The sequence below is a fragment of the Rhinopithecus bieti genome, unplaced genomic scaffold (assembly GCF_001698545.2).
Source record: "Rhinopithecus bieti isolate Rb0 unplaced genomic scaffold, ASM169854v2 scaffold_30015, whole genome shotgun sequence".
Taxonomy (NCBI): domain Eukaryota; kingdom Metazoa; phylum Chordata; class Mammalia; order Primates; family Cercopithecidae; genus Rhinopithecus; species Rhinopithecus bieti.
The window spans coordinates 506,642-523,447 of NW_016812995.1; the positions used below are offsets into that span (position 1 = coordinate 506,642).

At 44.2% G+C, this 16,806-nt stretch overlaps 1 protein-coding gene across 4 annotated transcripts in view; it reads left to right on the forward strand.

Annotated features, from left to right (window-relative positions):
* The first annotated feature begins 393 nt into the window (after positions 1 to 393).
* The window catches only part of XYLB (xylulokinase), a 67,934-nt gene continuing 51,521 nt past the window's right edge, over positions 394 to 16,806 (forward strand). Inside the window, exons 1-2 of one of the 4 annotated variants that reach the window (XM_017847413.1) lie at positions 394 to 555; positions 2,154 to 2,236. In XM_017847413.1, coding sequence (XP_017702902.1) covers positions 499 to 555; positions 2,154 to 2,236 — 140 coding nt within the window. In that variant the 5' untranslated portion in view covers positions 394 to 498. The other 3 variants (XM_017847414.1, XM_017847417.1, XM_017847416.1) reach the window with 3 other exon arrangements.

A 16,806-nucleotide genomic window follows, 5' to 3' on the forward strand; every position in this document is an offset into this window, starting at 1 on the left:
TCCAGTGCTTCCAACCCCAGGGCCCATTTCCCTGTGGCCCCTGAGTCACCCTCATGGGTGGACAGCTGTTCCAGTGCCAAGATACAGCCACAGATGACTGCAGGCATAGGGCCTCCGGAAGGACAGGCAGGTTCCCTCTGAAAGACAAGCTGGCTTACAGCTGAAACCTCTGGCCCAGGCGTCCTCTAAGGGAAGCCAGGCTGTGTCAAGGCAAGGCCTATGTAGAGAGAAGATGAAGATGGGGAGGACCAGAGTGGGTGCGCTAGGAAGGAAAGCGGGCTGCGTGGGGGCACCGTCGATTGCACAGGACGCGGTGCCGGCTCGCGTCGCCCCGCAGGCGGCGCCAGAGCGCAAGGCCGCCTCGTGACTCCGGTCCACAGTCCGGCCGGGCGGAGCGAGGGGCGGGCTCCTGCGTCTCTGGGCGCTGGAGCGCGGCGGCAGTCACGCCGCGGGGCGGAGGGACGGACTGACGGACGCACAGCCTTACCCGCCAGGGTCATGGCGGAGCACGCCCCTCGCCGCTGCTGCCTGGGCTGGGACTTCAGCACGCAGCAGGTACAGTCGCCTGGCCTCAGGGCCACGGGGCTGCCTCCTCCTCTACGCTGTGGGTAGGGGGCGGGCTGTCACCCGGACGCGGGAAAAACAAGGGCCGGGCCGCGGGCGCGCCTACCTCTCGGGCTTCCCGGGCCTCCCGCGCCCCTACCCCGCTCGCGGCCGTGGGGCACCGGTGCCCTCGCCCGGAGATGCCCTGCCAATGCCACCCATTCGCAAGATGCGGCCTCGACCCCGCCTAGACCTCGCTACCCCAGGAAACTGCGGGCGCCCCTCGGCAGGACCCCCGGTGCCCAGAGGGGCGGGAGGACTCGGTGAGTTCGTGCGCTGTTATGGGCACCGAGTGACAGGGACCCGAAGGAAGTCAGCTACTGTAAGGCAGGGAAACAGGCAGGTAGCCCTGCGCACATGCACAACCAGTGACCTGGAAGCAAATTATAGCCCGAAACCTTTTTTTAAAAATTGAAATGGGCCAGGCCTGGTGGCTCTTGCCTGTAATCCCAGCACTTTGGGAGGCCGAGGCGGGTGGATCGCTTGAGCCCAGGAGTTCGAGACCAGCCTGGGCAATGTGGAGAAACCTCCGTCTCTAGCAGAAAATACAAAAATTAGCCAGGCATGGTGACGCACACCTATAGTCCCAGTTTCTAGGGAGGGTGAGATGGATCGCTTGAGCCCAGGAGGTGGAGATTGCAGTGAGCTAAGATGGCGCCACCGCTCTCCAGCCTGGGCGACAGAGCGGGACCCTGTCTCAAAAAAGAAAAAAAAAAAGTGAAATGCATAGTGTACAAATGGACTTTACCCTGTGACCGCCCTTCGTTGACACCAGCTTGCCTGGTCTGTGGACCCAGGACTGCTGGTCAGAGGAGCAATGTGCTGCTGCCAACGCCCTGCAAACAGGCAAGCAAATCAAAATCTGCCTTCAAATAGCGCATGGGGTGACCAGGGGCACCTTTTATATACACAGTTGCAGTCAAACCCCTCTTCTCGAATGGGTCAAGGGAGGCAGGCCTCTGGCCAGTCCTTGGAGCGAAAGTCCTGTGGGACTCTGGATGACTCGAGTTGCCTTGCTAGACCTGTTTCCCCAGGTGTCCAGGAAAGTAGTTACACTCCCAAGCTTGGATATTGCTTCAGTGGGGTATTAATGTTTCTGGACCACAACCATGGCCTGTGAGAACAGCCCATGGCCTTGCCTGGTCTCAGGCCCCTGCAGACATGGACCCCCAGAGATGCCTCCAAACCTTGCTTCCCATTCCTTCCTCTCTGGCACTTTCTCCTGCCTCCTTGTCAGGTGCATGAACCAACTCATCTGTGAACATCTTCCTCTAGAGGGTCTTGGCTTTGGCTGTTTGGGGAACAAAGATTCCTTGAGACATGTGGGTATTCCTCCTTAGCCTCAGTTTCTTCATTTTACTAAATCTTTGAGTGTCACCCAGATGAGTCCTCTGTTACCATGATTACGGTGAGGCAGCCCTGCCTTCAAGGAGGTCTCTAGGCTGAACTGCTCCTAGGGTGTGGGGCCTCATCTGGTGATGTTAGTACCACCTGGACCAGCGTAGAAGCTGAGGAAAATTCTACACTTCATTTTTAAAAATGCCTTCCAGGTAAAGGTTGTTGCGGTTGATGCAGAGTTGAATGTCTTCTATGAGGAAAGTGTGCATTTTGACAGAGACCTTCCAGAATTTGGGTATGTACCTGATGTGCATGCGTGTGTGATGTGGGTGTTGGTTTTGGGGTTCTCCCACAACCTTTTGTATTCACAGACCGCACTGTTCAGGCTTTGCCAAACTACAGGAATGGTGGTCTCAGCAGACCTTTCAAGTATCTTTTTTCCTATACTGGGAGTGCCATCTCCCCTATTTCTTCCTAATTCCATTCATCCATTCATGCAGTAAGCATCAGTTGAGACCTACTTTGTGCCAGGTGCTAGGACTTGATGGTGAACCAAAAAGAGAAATGGTCCTTGCTCTCCCAGAGCTTCCCACTGAGTGGTGGAGACTGGTATCAAACAAAGACTCTTACAAAAGAGTGTTTCATTATTAACTCTGAGAAGGCCTCTGAAGGAAAGGAACTCACTTCTCCAAGTGCTTATTATAAGGAATGTGACTCAGACTTGGGAGGGGAAGTCCCAGAGGGTCTCTAGGGAAGTGATGCTTAAGCTAGAGATCAGAGTGAGTGAAGTTAGCCAAGCGATGGAAGGAAAGTTGGCCAGGTGATGAAAGAGCATTCCAGGAAGAAGGAACAACATGTGCAAGGGCCCTGTGGCAAGAAAGAGCATCGTTCGTTCCTTCATGCAACTGAAGAAAGCCAATGAGGCTGGGGAGAGAGAGGTGGAGGCTGGGCACAGCTCCATAGGCCATGGTATAGAGTTTGTCTTTATTCTAAAAGCTGTGGTCAGCCACTAAGGGCCATAAGGGGTAGGGGTATGGGTGAGGTATGACAGGGTTGTATTTGTGTTTTGAAAAGATCTCTCTGGGGATATTGGGAGAACGGATTCAGAGCATGCCTGGAATGGACATGGAGAACTACTGAAGAGGTTTTTGCAGGTCATCCGGGTATGAAATGATGGATAGGAGAGAGCTGAGTAGTAAAATAGACAGGTCTTGTTACAAAATTGAATGTGAGGTGTAAGGGTGGGATTTCTAGCTGTCCTTCAGGGTGGATGTCGGACTGTGGGAAAGAATGGGTTTTGGAGAGAAAGATCATGAGTTCAGCTTGGGCTGCCATAACAAGGTACTGTAGACTGGGTGGCTTAAAGAGTGGAAATTTATATTCTCACACATCTGGACGTTAGGAGTCTAAAATCAAAGTGCTGGGAAGATTGGTCTCCTCTGGGGCCTCTCTCCTTGGCTTGCAGGTGGCCACTCTCTTGCTGTGTCTCCACATGATGGTCACTCGGTGGAGGGGTGCTTGGTGTCTGTGTCATCTGTATCCTTATCTTCTTATAAGGACATGAGTCATACTGGATTAAGGCCCATCCTAATGACTTCATTTTAACTTAATTGCCTTTTTAAAGACCCTATCTCCAAATAATCACAATCCAAGGCCCTCAGGGTTAGGATTTCAGCATATGAGTTTTGCGGGCAGAGGGGGCACAATTCAGTCCGTAATACTGTGGACTTGCTGGTTCTGAGGCACCCTTGTGAGGTCCTGGTAAGAGTGTCCTTCCCTGTCTGTTTTAGACACACTTCCTCTTTGAAGCCTTCCCAGCTGGCCCTTTGTGCGCCTCTCATTACCCATCACCAACTCTTTTCCCCTAGCTAATGCGGCCCATTGAAGCCAAGGTTAGAAGCCATCTTGCTTTCTCACATTTTTTATTATTGCAGGCCTTGCATGGTTTGCCTTTCGGTAGTTGGTATGTTTCAAGGAATTGGTCTTTTTAACTAAGCCATCAAATGTGTGGCTATAGTGTTGTTCATAATATTCTTTTATCCTCCTTATGAGATCTATGGGACCAGTAGTGATGATAGCTTGCTGTTGGTCATTTCTGATATTGTAATTTATGTCTTCTGTCTTTTTTTCTTTGGTTATCCTGGCTAGAGTTTTATCAATTGTATTGATCTTTTCAAAGTTCAACTTTTGGTTTTGTTGATTTTCCCGTTGTTTTCTTCAAGTTGTGTTCTAATTTTTATTACTTAGTTTCTTCTGCTTGCTTTAGGTTTAAATTGCTCTTCTTTCTCTAGTTTCCTGAAGTGGAAGCTTAGAGGATTGATTTAAGATCTTCTTGTCTAATATATGCATTTAATGCTATAATTTTCTCTGTAAGCACAAATGCTTTTTATGGGATGCCTTAGCAGCATCCCATAAATTTTGATAAGTTATAGTTTCATTTTTTCTGGTTCAAAATATTTTTTAGTTTTCTTGAGACTTCTTAGACTCATAGATTATTTAGAAGAATGTTGTTTAGGCTGGGTGCAGTGGCTCACACCTGTCATCCCAGCACTTTGGGAGGCTGAAGCAGGCAGATCACTTAAGGTCTGGAGTTTGAGACCAGCCTAGTCAACATGGTGAAACCCTGTTTCTACTAAAAATACAAAAAAATTAGCTGTGTATGGTGGCAGGCATGGTGGCAGGCACTGTGTATGGTGGTGCACACCTGTAATCCTAGCTACTTGGGAGGCTGAGGCAGGAGAATTGCTTGAACTGTGGAGGTGGAGGTTTCAGTGAACCAAGATCACACCACTGCACTCCAGCCTGGACAACAGAGGGAGACCCTGTCTCAAAAAAAAAAAAAAAAAAAAGAAAAAAAAGAAGTATGGAAGTATGTTGTTTAATCTGCAGCTTTTCCAGCTTTCTGTCATTGATTTCTAGCTTAATTTCATTGTGGTCTGAGAACATACCCTATATGACTTCTAGTCTTTGAAAAATTTAAAATTTCCTCTCCCTCTGTCTCTCTTCCATTTAATAAGTCAATCCTCTCCACTGGACATTTAAAAAAAGATGTCCATAACCAAAATACGGTATTGCTTTTTTCTGTTATATTTTCAAGATATTTTAAACCAGATACCTATAGATTTAGTTCATTCCTTCCCCATCACCTCAATTACACTGTGGGGTTTTTTTTTTTAACAACTTTATTAAGGTATAACTGATGTACAATACTGTACGTATTTGGAGTATACAGTTAGAAGCTTTAACATCTGTATTCTTTCATGAAACTATCACCAAAATAAGATAATGAGTATTTCCATGTCCTAAAAATTTCCTCCTGCCTCTTTGCAATCCATGCCTCCTTCCCCAAACCCCTACCCAGTGGCAACCGCTGATGTGTTTTCTATCACTAGTTTGTATTTTCTAGAATTTTGTGTAGATGGAATCATAATTATGTACTCTTTTTTAAAACCTTTAAAATTTCACATCACGGTTTTGAGATTCATCCACGTGGCTACATGTGTCAATAGTTGGTTCCTATTATTGCCAAGTAGTATTTCATTGTATGATGTTGTATGGATAGACTACAATTGGTTTCACCTGATGAGGGATATTGGGGTTGTTTCTTTTTTCTATTGTTATAAGCAAAGGGCTATGAGAGTCACATACAAGTCTTTTCATGGACATAGGGTTTCATTTCTCTTGGAAATGACATACCAGGAGTACAGTGGATTATATGGCAGGTATGTGTTTAATTTCTTAAGACATTCTCTTCCAAAGTGGTGATGTTAATACAAAATATTTTATATTGTTAACAGGCATTAGATTGCACTTGTTTATGTAACTCAAATGAAAAGTATACAGTGAAAAGTCTTTTTTTTTGAGACAGAGTCTCGCTCTGTCACCCAGGCTGTAGTGCAGTGGTGCAATCTCGGCTCACTGCAAGCTCCGCCTCCCGGGTTCACACCATTCTCCTGCCTCAGCCTCCTGAGTAGCTGAGACTACAGGCGCCTGCCACCACACCTGGCTAATTTTTTGTATTTTTAGTAGAGACAGGGTTTCACCATGTTAACCAGGATGGTCTTGATCTCCTGACCTCGTGATCTGCCCACCTTGGCCTCCCAAAGTGCTGGGATTACAGGCGTGAGCCACCACACCCGGCCATGTAACAGTGAAAAGTCTTAATCCCACCTGTGAGCTCGTCTCTCCCCTCCATCTCTTCTCTACAGATGACTTTAATTTGTTGTGTATCCTTCCAGTGTTTTTTTTTTTTTTTAAGACAAGGTGTGGCTCTGTCCCTCAAGCTGGAGTGCAGTGGTACGATCTTGGCTCATTGCATCCTCCACCAGGCTCAAGCGATCCTCCCACCTCAGCCTCCTGTGTAGCTGGGACTACAGGCGCATGCCACCACACATGGCTAATTTTTGCACTTTTGTGGTAGAGACAGGGTTTCACCATATTGCCTAGGCTGGTCTTGAACTCCTGGACTCAAGTGATCCACCCACTTCAGCCTCCCAAATTGCTAGGATTACAGGCTTGAGCCACTGCGCCAGGCTCCTTCCAGTGTTTTTACATGGAAATATAGGAAGGTGTGAATATTCTTATTTTCCTCCTTTCATACAAGAAAAAGCATACTATACTCACTGATCTGTACTTTGCTTTACTCACTTCATAATAATGTGACTGTGTTTACATGTCAGTACATAAAAACTTATGTGTTCTTTTTTATAGATGTGTAGTATTCCATTGTGTAGATGTACCATTTCCTAATGGAGGACACTGACTTATTTGCAATGAAAAATAATATAGTAGATTACATTACATATGTCATTGCAGATGTGTGCCAATTTATTTGTAAGTTAAATTTTTGGGAATGGGATTGCTGGTTCAAGGAGATGTGGCCAGATTGCCTCCCACAGGGATTATATTTATTTGCATCCTACCACTAACACATGACAGGGCCTGTTTTCCCACAGCCTAGCCAGCAGAGTGAGGGTTATTGAGTTTTTGATTCTTTGCCAATATGATAGGTGAATAATGATATACTTTGCATTTCTCTTATGAGTGAAGTTGAGCATCTTCTCATACGTTGAAGGGCTACCTGAATTTATTTTTCTGTGAAGTTGTTTTAATGTCCTTTGCCCATTTTCTGTTGGATTGGTTATCTATTTCCTATCATCTCTTGGATTGGTTATCCATTTCTTATCATAATTTCTAGGAACTTTTCATATATTGGAGGCATTCCCTCCTTTAAATGAATTGCAAATATGTTTCCCAGATTTTGTTTGATTTTTGACTTACTATGGATTGTTGCTATTTTTTTTGAGATGGAGTCTCGTTCTGTCACCCAGGCTGGAATGCAGTGGCATGATCTCAGCTCACTGCAAGCTCCGCCTCGCGGGTTCATACCATTCTCCTAACTTAGCCTCCCGAGTAGCTGGGACTACAGGTGCCCGCCACCACGCCCAGCTAATTTTTTATATTTTTAGTAGATACAGGGTTTCACCATGTTAGCCGGGATGGTCTCGATCTCTTGACCTCATGATCTGCCCACCTTGGCCTCCCAAAGTGCTGGGATTACAGGCGTGAGCCACCACACCTGGCCGGGTTGTTGCTATTATTGCCACACACACATATTTATGTCATTGAATTTCCCAGTCTCTTTTATTGCTTCTAGATTGAGTCATAGTTTAAAAGGCCTTTCTCACTCCAAAATTATGAAGGAACTCACCTATGTTTTTATCTATTTCTTGTAAGATTTCAACTTTCATACATAAAAATATTTGGAGTTTATCCAGGTACATAGTATGACATTTGTATCCAACTTTAATTTTTCCCAGATGACTCTTCAGTTGTTGTAACACCAACTATGTTTTAATTTAATTTAATTTATTTATTTGAGATAGGAGTTGGCTCTGTCACCTAAGCTGGAGTGCAGGGGTGTGATTCAGCTCACTGCGATCCATGCCTCCCAGGCTCAAGCAGTCCTCCCTCCTTAGCCTCCCAAGTAGCTGAAACCATGACCAGCTAATTTTTTTGTATTTTTTTTTGTAGAGATGGGGTCTCACTCTGTTGCCCAGGCTGGTCTCGAACTCCTGGGCTCAAGCAGTCCACCCACCTCTGCCTCCTAAAGTGCTGAGATTACAGGCGTGAGCCACCACACCTAGCCTCAACTGGGTTTTTAGAAGTCCATCTTTACCTGTAAGAGGCTGAGGTGGGTGGATTACTTGAGGTCAGGAGTTCAAGACCAGCCTGGCCAACATGGTGAAACCCTGTCTGTACTGAAAATACAAAAATTAGCTGAGCGTGGTGGTGGGTGCCTGTAGTCTCAGCTACTCGGGAGGCTGAGGCAGGAGAATCATTTGCACCTGGGAGGCAGAGGTTGCAGTGAGCTGAGATCACACCACTGCACTCCAGCCTGGGGAAAAGTGAGAATCCATTACAAAAAAAAAAAAAAAGAAGTCCATCTTTATCTCCATGATTTGAGATGTGAGCCTTATCATGTGCTACTTTCTGTGTTCACTTAGGTCCATTTTTAGGCTTTTTTTTTGTTCCATGGGTTGGTAGATCTTTTCATAAGCCAGTAACACATTGTTTCAATTATCCCAGCTCTGTAATATGTTGTTTGTTTGTTTATTTATTTATTTTTGAGATGGCGTCTCACTCTGTCACCCAGGCTGGAGTGCAGTGGCACGATCTCGGCTCACTGCAACCTCTGCCTCCTGGGTTCAAGCAATTCTTCTGCCTCAGACTCCTGAGTAATTGGGATTACAGGCACGCGCCACCATACCCGGCTAATTTTTGTATTTTTAGTAGAGACGGGGTTTTGCCATGTTGGCCAGGTTGGTCTCTAACTCCTGACCTCAGGTGATCCGCCTGCCTCGACCTCCTGAAGTGCTGGGATTACAGGCGTGAGCCACGGCGCCCGGCCTGTAATATGTTTTAATATCTAGAATTGTTGGTCCCCTCTGATTGTTCTCTTTTTTCCAGAGTTTCCATGGCTATTCTTTCTTGTTCTTTTTCAATATGTACTTCAGAATCAGCTTTTCAGGTTCCAGAATGCCAAATTGTTTTTTTTTTTTTGGCATGGAGTCTTGCTCTGGAGCCCAGGCTGAAGTGCAGTGGTGTGATCTCGGCTCACTACAACCTCCACCTCCCGGATTCAAGCAGTTCTCCTGTCTCAGCCTTCCGAGTAGCTGGGACTACAGGCACATACCATTACACTCGGCTAACTTTTGTGTTTTTAGTAGAGACGGGGTTTCACCATAATTGGTCAGGCTGGTCTCAAACTCCTGACCTCAGGTGATCCATCCACCTTGGCCTCCCAAAGTGCTGGGATTACAGGCTTGAGCCACCGCACCCAGCCTGTTGTTGATCTTTTGATTGAGATCATATTATCTTTATAAATTAACTTGGCAGAATTGACAACTTTATGAGATTAAGACTTCCTGTCTAAGCACATGTTATGACTTTCCATTTGTTCAAGTCTTCTTTTGAATACTTCACGTGTTTTAATATGTATAACGTACAGATTTTGCTCATTTTGGTAGATAGCAAAAATGACCACAATACTCCACCCGTTCCTGTACCCACACGCTTTGCAATGTGACCGCAGTTCCTCCCATCGAGGAGTCGTTTCCCTACCTGTTGATTTGCTTTATCCAATAGAACAGGGGAAGTGGCATTGTGCCAGTTCTAAGCCTAAGCCTCAAGCAGCCTTACATGCTTCTGCTGTCATTCTTGGAACTCTGCCCAGCCACCAAATGAACAAGCTCAGGCTACCCTGCTGGAGAGCTGGACATATGTGGCCTAGTTGCCTCAACTTCTTTACCTAAGAGTCAGCCAGCCCCTAGCTGCTGTTAGCTGCCTATGAAGCAGAGCCTTCTAGCTACCGTTAACTGACTGCAGATGTGTGAGTGAGCGCAGCTGAGCCCCATCCAATGATAGCAAGTAGAATTGTGAGCTTAATGGTTTTGAGCCGCTAAGTTTTGAAGTGGTTTGTGACAATGCAAAAACTACCCAATGTAGATACTTATTTTTAAATTTATTTCTAACTATTTTTTCCTTTTACTACTGTAAGTGGGGAAGGGAGGTTTCTAGCAGACGCTTATAAGCTGTCTTCCAAACTCATTTCCCTTTCTTCCTAGGCACTCTCCTGTCTTGCTTGTAGTTATGTTCAACCATGTGGCTGAGTTCTAGCCAGTGGAATATAAGAAAATGTGATCAGGCCTCTAAAAGACCTAGTCCATCAAAACCTCCTTCTCTGACTTTTCTCCCATTTTCTGGCTGATGTGGGTATCCATAGCAACCTTGGAAGCACATGTGGCACATGGTAGAGCCACCATCAACCTGGTTCCTGAATGACTACATGGAGCAGAACTCCCCACTCGTGTTCCTCACCACCTACCGATTGTGCTTTACGTGAGTGAGAAAGAAACTTCAGCTGTATCATGCCATAGAAATGTGTTTTTCCTTAACTAACATAATTGTTTCCCTCACATCTTTTTTTAAAAAGAAAATACTGGGGCTGGGCCTGGTCACTCATGCCTGTAATCCCAGCACTTTGGGAGGCTGAGGCGGGCAGATCACGAGGTCAGGAGATCGAGACCATCCTGGCTAACATGGTGAAACCCTGTCTCTACTAAAAATACAAAAAATTAGCCAGGCATGGTGGTGGGCGCCTGTAGTCCCAGCTACTCGGGAGGCTGAGGTAGGAGAATGACGTGAACCCGGGAGGCGGAGTTTGTAGTGAGCCGAGATAGTGCCACTGCACTCCAGCCTGGGTGACAGAGCAAGACTCTGTCTCAAAAAAAAAGGGGGTGGGGGGAGGGAAGAAAATACTGGCTCTATTGAAATATAATTCACATACCATAAAATTCACCCTTTTAAAATGTACAATTTGATGGTTTTAGTATATTCAAAGAACCATGTTACCATCACCACTATGTAATCTTAGAACATTTTCAATACCTGGAAAGAAAACCCTGTATTAATTAGCATCCACTCTATAGTCCCCCTCCTGCCAGTAGTGGCAACCACAATCCACTCTCTATCTCTGGATTTGCTGATTCTGGACATTTCATAGACGTGAATATATATAATATGTGACAGCTTTCTTTTACTTAACGTAATGTTTTCTTTTTAAAAAATTTTCATAGCTTTTTCTTTATTTCAAATACCAACTTGAACCAGATACTTGGCATAATGTTTTCAAAGTTCTTCCACGTCATAGCATGTGTCAGTACTTCATTCCTTTTTGTGGTTCAGTAATATGCCATTGCACTGATATATCACAGTTTGTTTTTCCACTCAACTGATGGACATTTGAATTGTTCTGCTTTTTTGCTATTGTGAGTTATTCTGCTATGAACATCCACATATGTTATGGACTGAATTGTGGACCCCCAGAATTCATCTGTTGGAAGCCTACCCTCATCATGACAGTTTATTTGGAGGTAAGGCCTTTAGGTAGATAATTAAGATTAAATGAGGTTGTAAGGGTGGGGCTCTAATTTGATAGGACTGGTTTCCTTATAAGAAAGAGAAACCCCAGTGCTATCCCACTTCATGCACAGATGCACAGAGGAAAGGCCTTGTGAGAAGGTGGCTGTCTGCAAGCCAGAAAGAGAGCCCTCACCAGAAACTGAATTTGCTGGCACCTTGATTGTGGACTTCTAGCCTCCAGAACTGTGAGAAAATAAATGCCTATTGTTTAAACCATCTAGTTTGTCGTATTTTGTTAGAGCAACCCGAGCAAACTAATACAATGTATATGTTTTTGTGTGGACATATATTTTCATTTCTATTGGGTATATTACCTGAAAGTGGAATTGCTGGGTCACATGGAAACTCTGTGTTCAATGTTTTGAAGAATTGCCAAAGTATTTTCCAAAGTAGCTACACCATTTTCCATTCCCACCACTGGTAGATGATGCCTCCAGTTTCTCCACATCCTTGCTTAACATTTATTATTGACTGTCTTTTTAATTACAGATGACAGCCATCCTAGTGGATGTGAAATGCTATCTCACTGAGCTTTTGATTTGCATTTATCTAATGAAAATGATGTTGAGTATCTTTGCCATTTGTATATCTTCTTTAGAGAAATGTCTATTAAGATCTTTTGCCCTTTTTAAAAAAACTGTTATTTCTCTTTTATTATTGAGTTGTAAAAGTTTTTTTTTTTTTTTTTTTAATATATATTCTGGATACAAGTCCCTTGTCAGATATGTGATCTCAAAATTTTTGTCCCATTCTATGGGTTGTCTTTTCACTTTCTTGATGATCCTTTGAAGCAATGTTTTTACTTTTTGATAAAGTCTAATATTCCTACTTTTTTTCTTTTGCTGGTTTGTTGCTTTGTTGCAGTGTTGGTTAGGTTTGTTGGTTATCAATTTATATTATTATATATAATACTATTATATATATATTTTTTTTTTTTTTTTTTTTTTTTTTTTTTTTTGAGACGGAGTCTTGCTCTGGTCGCGCTGGGCTGGAGTGGCAGTGGCCGAGAGCTCAGCTCACTGCAAGGCTCCACTCCCGAGTTTATGCCATTCTCCTGCCTCAGCCTTCCCGAGTAGCTGGGGACTACAGGCGCCTGCCACGTCGCCTGGCTAGTTTTTTGTACTTTTTTAGTGTAGAGACGGGATTTCACCGTGTTAGCCAGGATGGTCTCGATCTTCTGACCTCGTGATCTGCCCGTCTCGGCCTCCCAAAGTGCTGGGATTACAGGCTTGAGCCACCGCGCCTGGCCTCAATTTTATATTTACTTCACTAAAATAACTGGAAAATTTTCCTTCTTTTTGGGCGCTCTACAACGATTTAAATAGTATTAGAAATATTTGCTATTTAAAGGTTTGGTATAATTTTTCTGTGAAACCATTTGGGTCTGGTGCTTTTGGGACATGGGGTAGCTCTGGTCTTCTTTCTTAGCTGGAAATGCCAGTTTTGTTGTGTGTGTGTGTGGTTTCTTTCTTTTTTTTCTTTTTTTTTTTAGACAGAGCCTTGCTCTGTCGCGCCCAGGCTGGAGTGCAGTGGCACAATCTCAGCTCATTGCATCCTCCACCTCCTGGGTTCAAGCAATTCTCCTGCCTTAGTCTCCCAAGTAGCTGGGATTACAGGTGCCCTCCATCATGTCTGGCTAATTTTTGTATTTTTAGTAGAGACAGGGTTTCACCCTTTTGGCCAGGTTGGTCTTGAACTCCCGACTTCAGGTGATCTGCCTGCCTTGGCCTCCCAAAACACTGGGATTATAGGTGTGAGCCACCGCGCCCAGCCGAAATGCCAGTTTTAATTTGTTAAATACGTGGCAGAATGTCTGGTTACAGTTTTTATCTGTTTTGTGAAGTCCACATTTTTTGGTGAGCTTTTGTTGTCTATAGTAAAATTTGCTTGCTCTCTTCCTCTTTTTCCCTAGTAGTATCTTTTTTAAAAAATCCATGTTGTTATTATTATTATTATTGTTATTGAGACAGAGTCTCTCTCTGTCACCCAGGTTGGAGTGCAGTGGCGCCATCTCGGCTTACTGCAAGCAAGCTCTGCCTCCCGGGTTCATGCCATTCTCCCGCCTCAGCCTCCCAAGTAGCTGGGACTACAGGTGCCCACCACCACGCCTGGCTAATTTTTTTGTCTTTTTAGTAGAGACGGGGTTTCACAGTGTTAGCCAGGATGGTCTCGATCTCCTGACCTTGTGATCCACCTGCCTTGGCCTCCCAAAGTGCTGGGATTACAGGCGTGAGCCACCGCACCCAGCCAAAAAAATCCGTATTATTGAGTATAATTTATGCACAAAATGCCATCCATTAAAAATGTATAATTAAATGTATTTCACAGCTATATAGACCTATAGCTGTGAAACTACCACCACAATCAAGATACAGAATATTTATATCACCCCCCAAAAGATCCCTTTTTTCCCACTTACTGAGACAAGCTCAGTTGTGGAGACCCCAACCCACCAGCGCTAGAGGAATAAAGACAAAGACCCAGAAATAAAGTGCAGTGTGGGAATCAGGGGGCTAACAGCCTTGAGAGCTGAGAGTCATGAATAGAGTTTTACCCACATTTTTATTGACAGTAAGCCTGTGATAAACATCATTTCTATAGATTATAGATTAGCTAAAAGCATTCCTTATGGGAAACAAAGCATTCTTAGCAAGGAGCAGAGAAACAGACTCTGGCTGATTATCTGCAGCAGGAACATGTCCTTAAGGCACAGATCGCTCACGCCATCGTTTGTGGTTTAGGAACGCCTTGAGCGGTTTTCCACCCTGGGTGGGCCAGGTGTTCCTTGCCCTTATTTCGGTAAACCAGCAACCTCCAGCATGAGTGTCATAGCCATCATGAGCATGTCACATTGCTGCAGAACTCCTGTTTATGGCCAATTTCTTTAAGGCCTTTTTATGACAGGCTTAGGGCCTGTTTCTAGCATGTCTCCCTTTTTGTTTTTGCAAAGTGATAAAGGCAAAGGCAGTTTTGTCATGGTGGGCTACTTCTCGCAAGATTTGGGATCCACATCTGCGGACTACACAAAGATGAACAACACAGATTAAAAGCACAATCATCATTAAAGTCACAGAGCCTCCAAGTGTCTTGATCCATTGTAATGGGTTAATAGCTGCTAATCCGTCTGCAGATCCTTCAGGCACTTCAGTTCCTGGCATTAGCGTCAGATACGCCTGAGAGGCTTGAAATACTTGTTCCTTCAGTTTTGCAATACCCAAAGATAAATTTCCAGTATGACCCTTTAAATGTCTCTTAACTCTTTCCCACTCATGTTCTGTTTCATTATACAGATGAGGAGTAATGCAAACATCAGAAGTATTCTAATCACATTGTAACTGCATTCTGTATTCTAAACTAACTACACGATCTTCCAACCATACAATAGTTTGTCAGAGATCATTAATCTGATTAGCTAGTTTCTGGTCTATATTAGCTTGGGAATTCCACAACAAAGTAGAATTTTTCTGCCAATTATTTACATAGTCTGCTGTTTGTACTGTGAAATGCAAAGCAACTCCAGCTGCTGCAGCAGTAGCTATGACAGCAATCAATCCTATAATGATTAAAATTAAAGTGGCAATGAAACGCTGAGAGCATCTCAGAATCTTTTGAAGAATTTCAGTAATAACATGCACAGAAGGAGAGGCTTCCCAAGGACGGGAAAGCTTTACAGGTATCCATATTCCTTCTCGGGCTCTTACCACTAAAACTGAATGATCAGTATTATACAAGGAAGAATTCACACAAGAAAGCAATCTACATTCTTGACAAGTCACACGATGATTAGGGAGATCAAGTATTAAATCACCCACTACAAGCAGGAAAGGATGATGGACACAACTCTATATCCAGACTGAATCGTTGTGAGCCAATTCTAACATGTAATTAGGATTATATTGGGTTGGCTTAGTATATTTCCCTTCCCAAATCTTTATCTTTTGCAGTACCATTAATATTTTCCACAACTCCTTATGTTTAGCTCCTACAGCAGACCATATCATTTGGGGTTGAGGTGTCACTACACCACCATATGCCCAAATAATAGGAACTCTCGCTGTACTTTTTATAGTGTCCACCATCTGATATAGTTTTGTTTAGATGCAGGGTGACCATTACCTACATATTGAGAGGTGAGCCTCGTAAGTGCCCCTTTAGGGGACCAATCAATAATGACTCCATATGAATCATTACGAAACACCTGTGCGTGCCCTGCAATACAAGCAAATCCCTTCATTTTTTCTGACCATGTCCAGTCTACTTTACAGATAGGTTTTTGAGGGTGGTAAACTTTGGTTACAGGAGCATAATCACTGTGATAAATACTAAGACCAGAAAGCATATGTAATTGTGCCACAGAGATGTTATGTTCAGGCACTATTGCCAGCCAAGATTGATGACTGGGAGGTAAACACCTGTTGGCTTTTCCCAAGCAAATAGGTAGATGCTCAGATCCCAACAATATATTCATAATTATTCCCTCCTTTTGGGGGTGAGACGGGCCTCTATCATCTGTAGAACCAGGCATCCAAAAACCATTAGTGTATACCTCCATCGTGGGGGGGAGTCTAACCATGTTGCTGGCTGTAGAAGTGGTGGAAAAGGAATATATGATGAATAAGTATAATTGTTTTTTGTTTCAGCTGTTACTGGGGGAATACTCATGGCAATGGTGAGCACAGCCATCATAGCTACCATTAGATTATTCATTGTAATTGGTCATCCCGCCTTCTTCAGATTTTCTTTCGCCATCTGTGTCAACTTCTTGATCTGGTCCCAGGTGGGTGGCTGTGCCTGACAAGTGTTGCTTGCCGAGACTGGTGTCTTCCTGATTGCCTGTCTCAACATGGCTGCAGCTGTTGGGGTCCTCGGGTTACTCCCAAAATCTCTTCTTCAGCATCTGGCTCATGATAAGGTTTCAGGTGTCTTGATGATACCCAAATCGGCTGCTGATTTTGGCCTGGAGAAACACAAGCATAACCTCTACCCCATGTTATTTTACCTATTTCCCAACTCTTTAAAATCAGATCTCTCCACCAAACCAGTTGTTCTGCTTCTGTCTTTGCAGCTGGTTTCTGTAGATGCTGTTCAGCTGCTGATAGCATCTGGTCTTTAGGCAGGCTCAAGAAATTTAAAGTTAATAATGCTAGATTTAGTTGCATATGTGAAGTCCTATAGTCACTGTCTCTCCTTTTCTGTTTTTGCAACTGCTGTTTCAGGGAGAGATTATTTCTTTCCACTATGGCTTGTCTTTGAGAATTATATGGGATACCAATAATGTGTTTAATATTCCATATAGAAAAAAATGTAGCTAGAGCTTGGCTAGTGTAGCCTGGGGCATCATCTGTTTTAATAGAAGCTGGAGTGCCCATCACTGCAAAACAT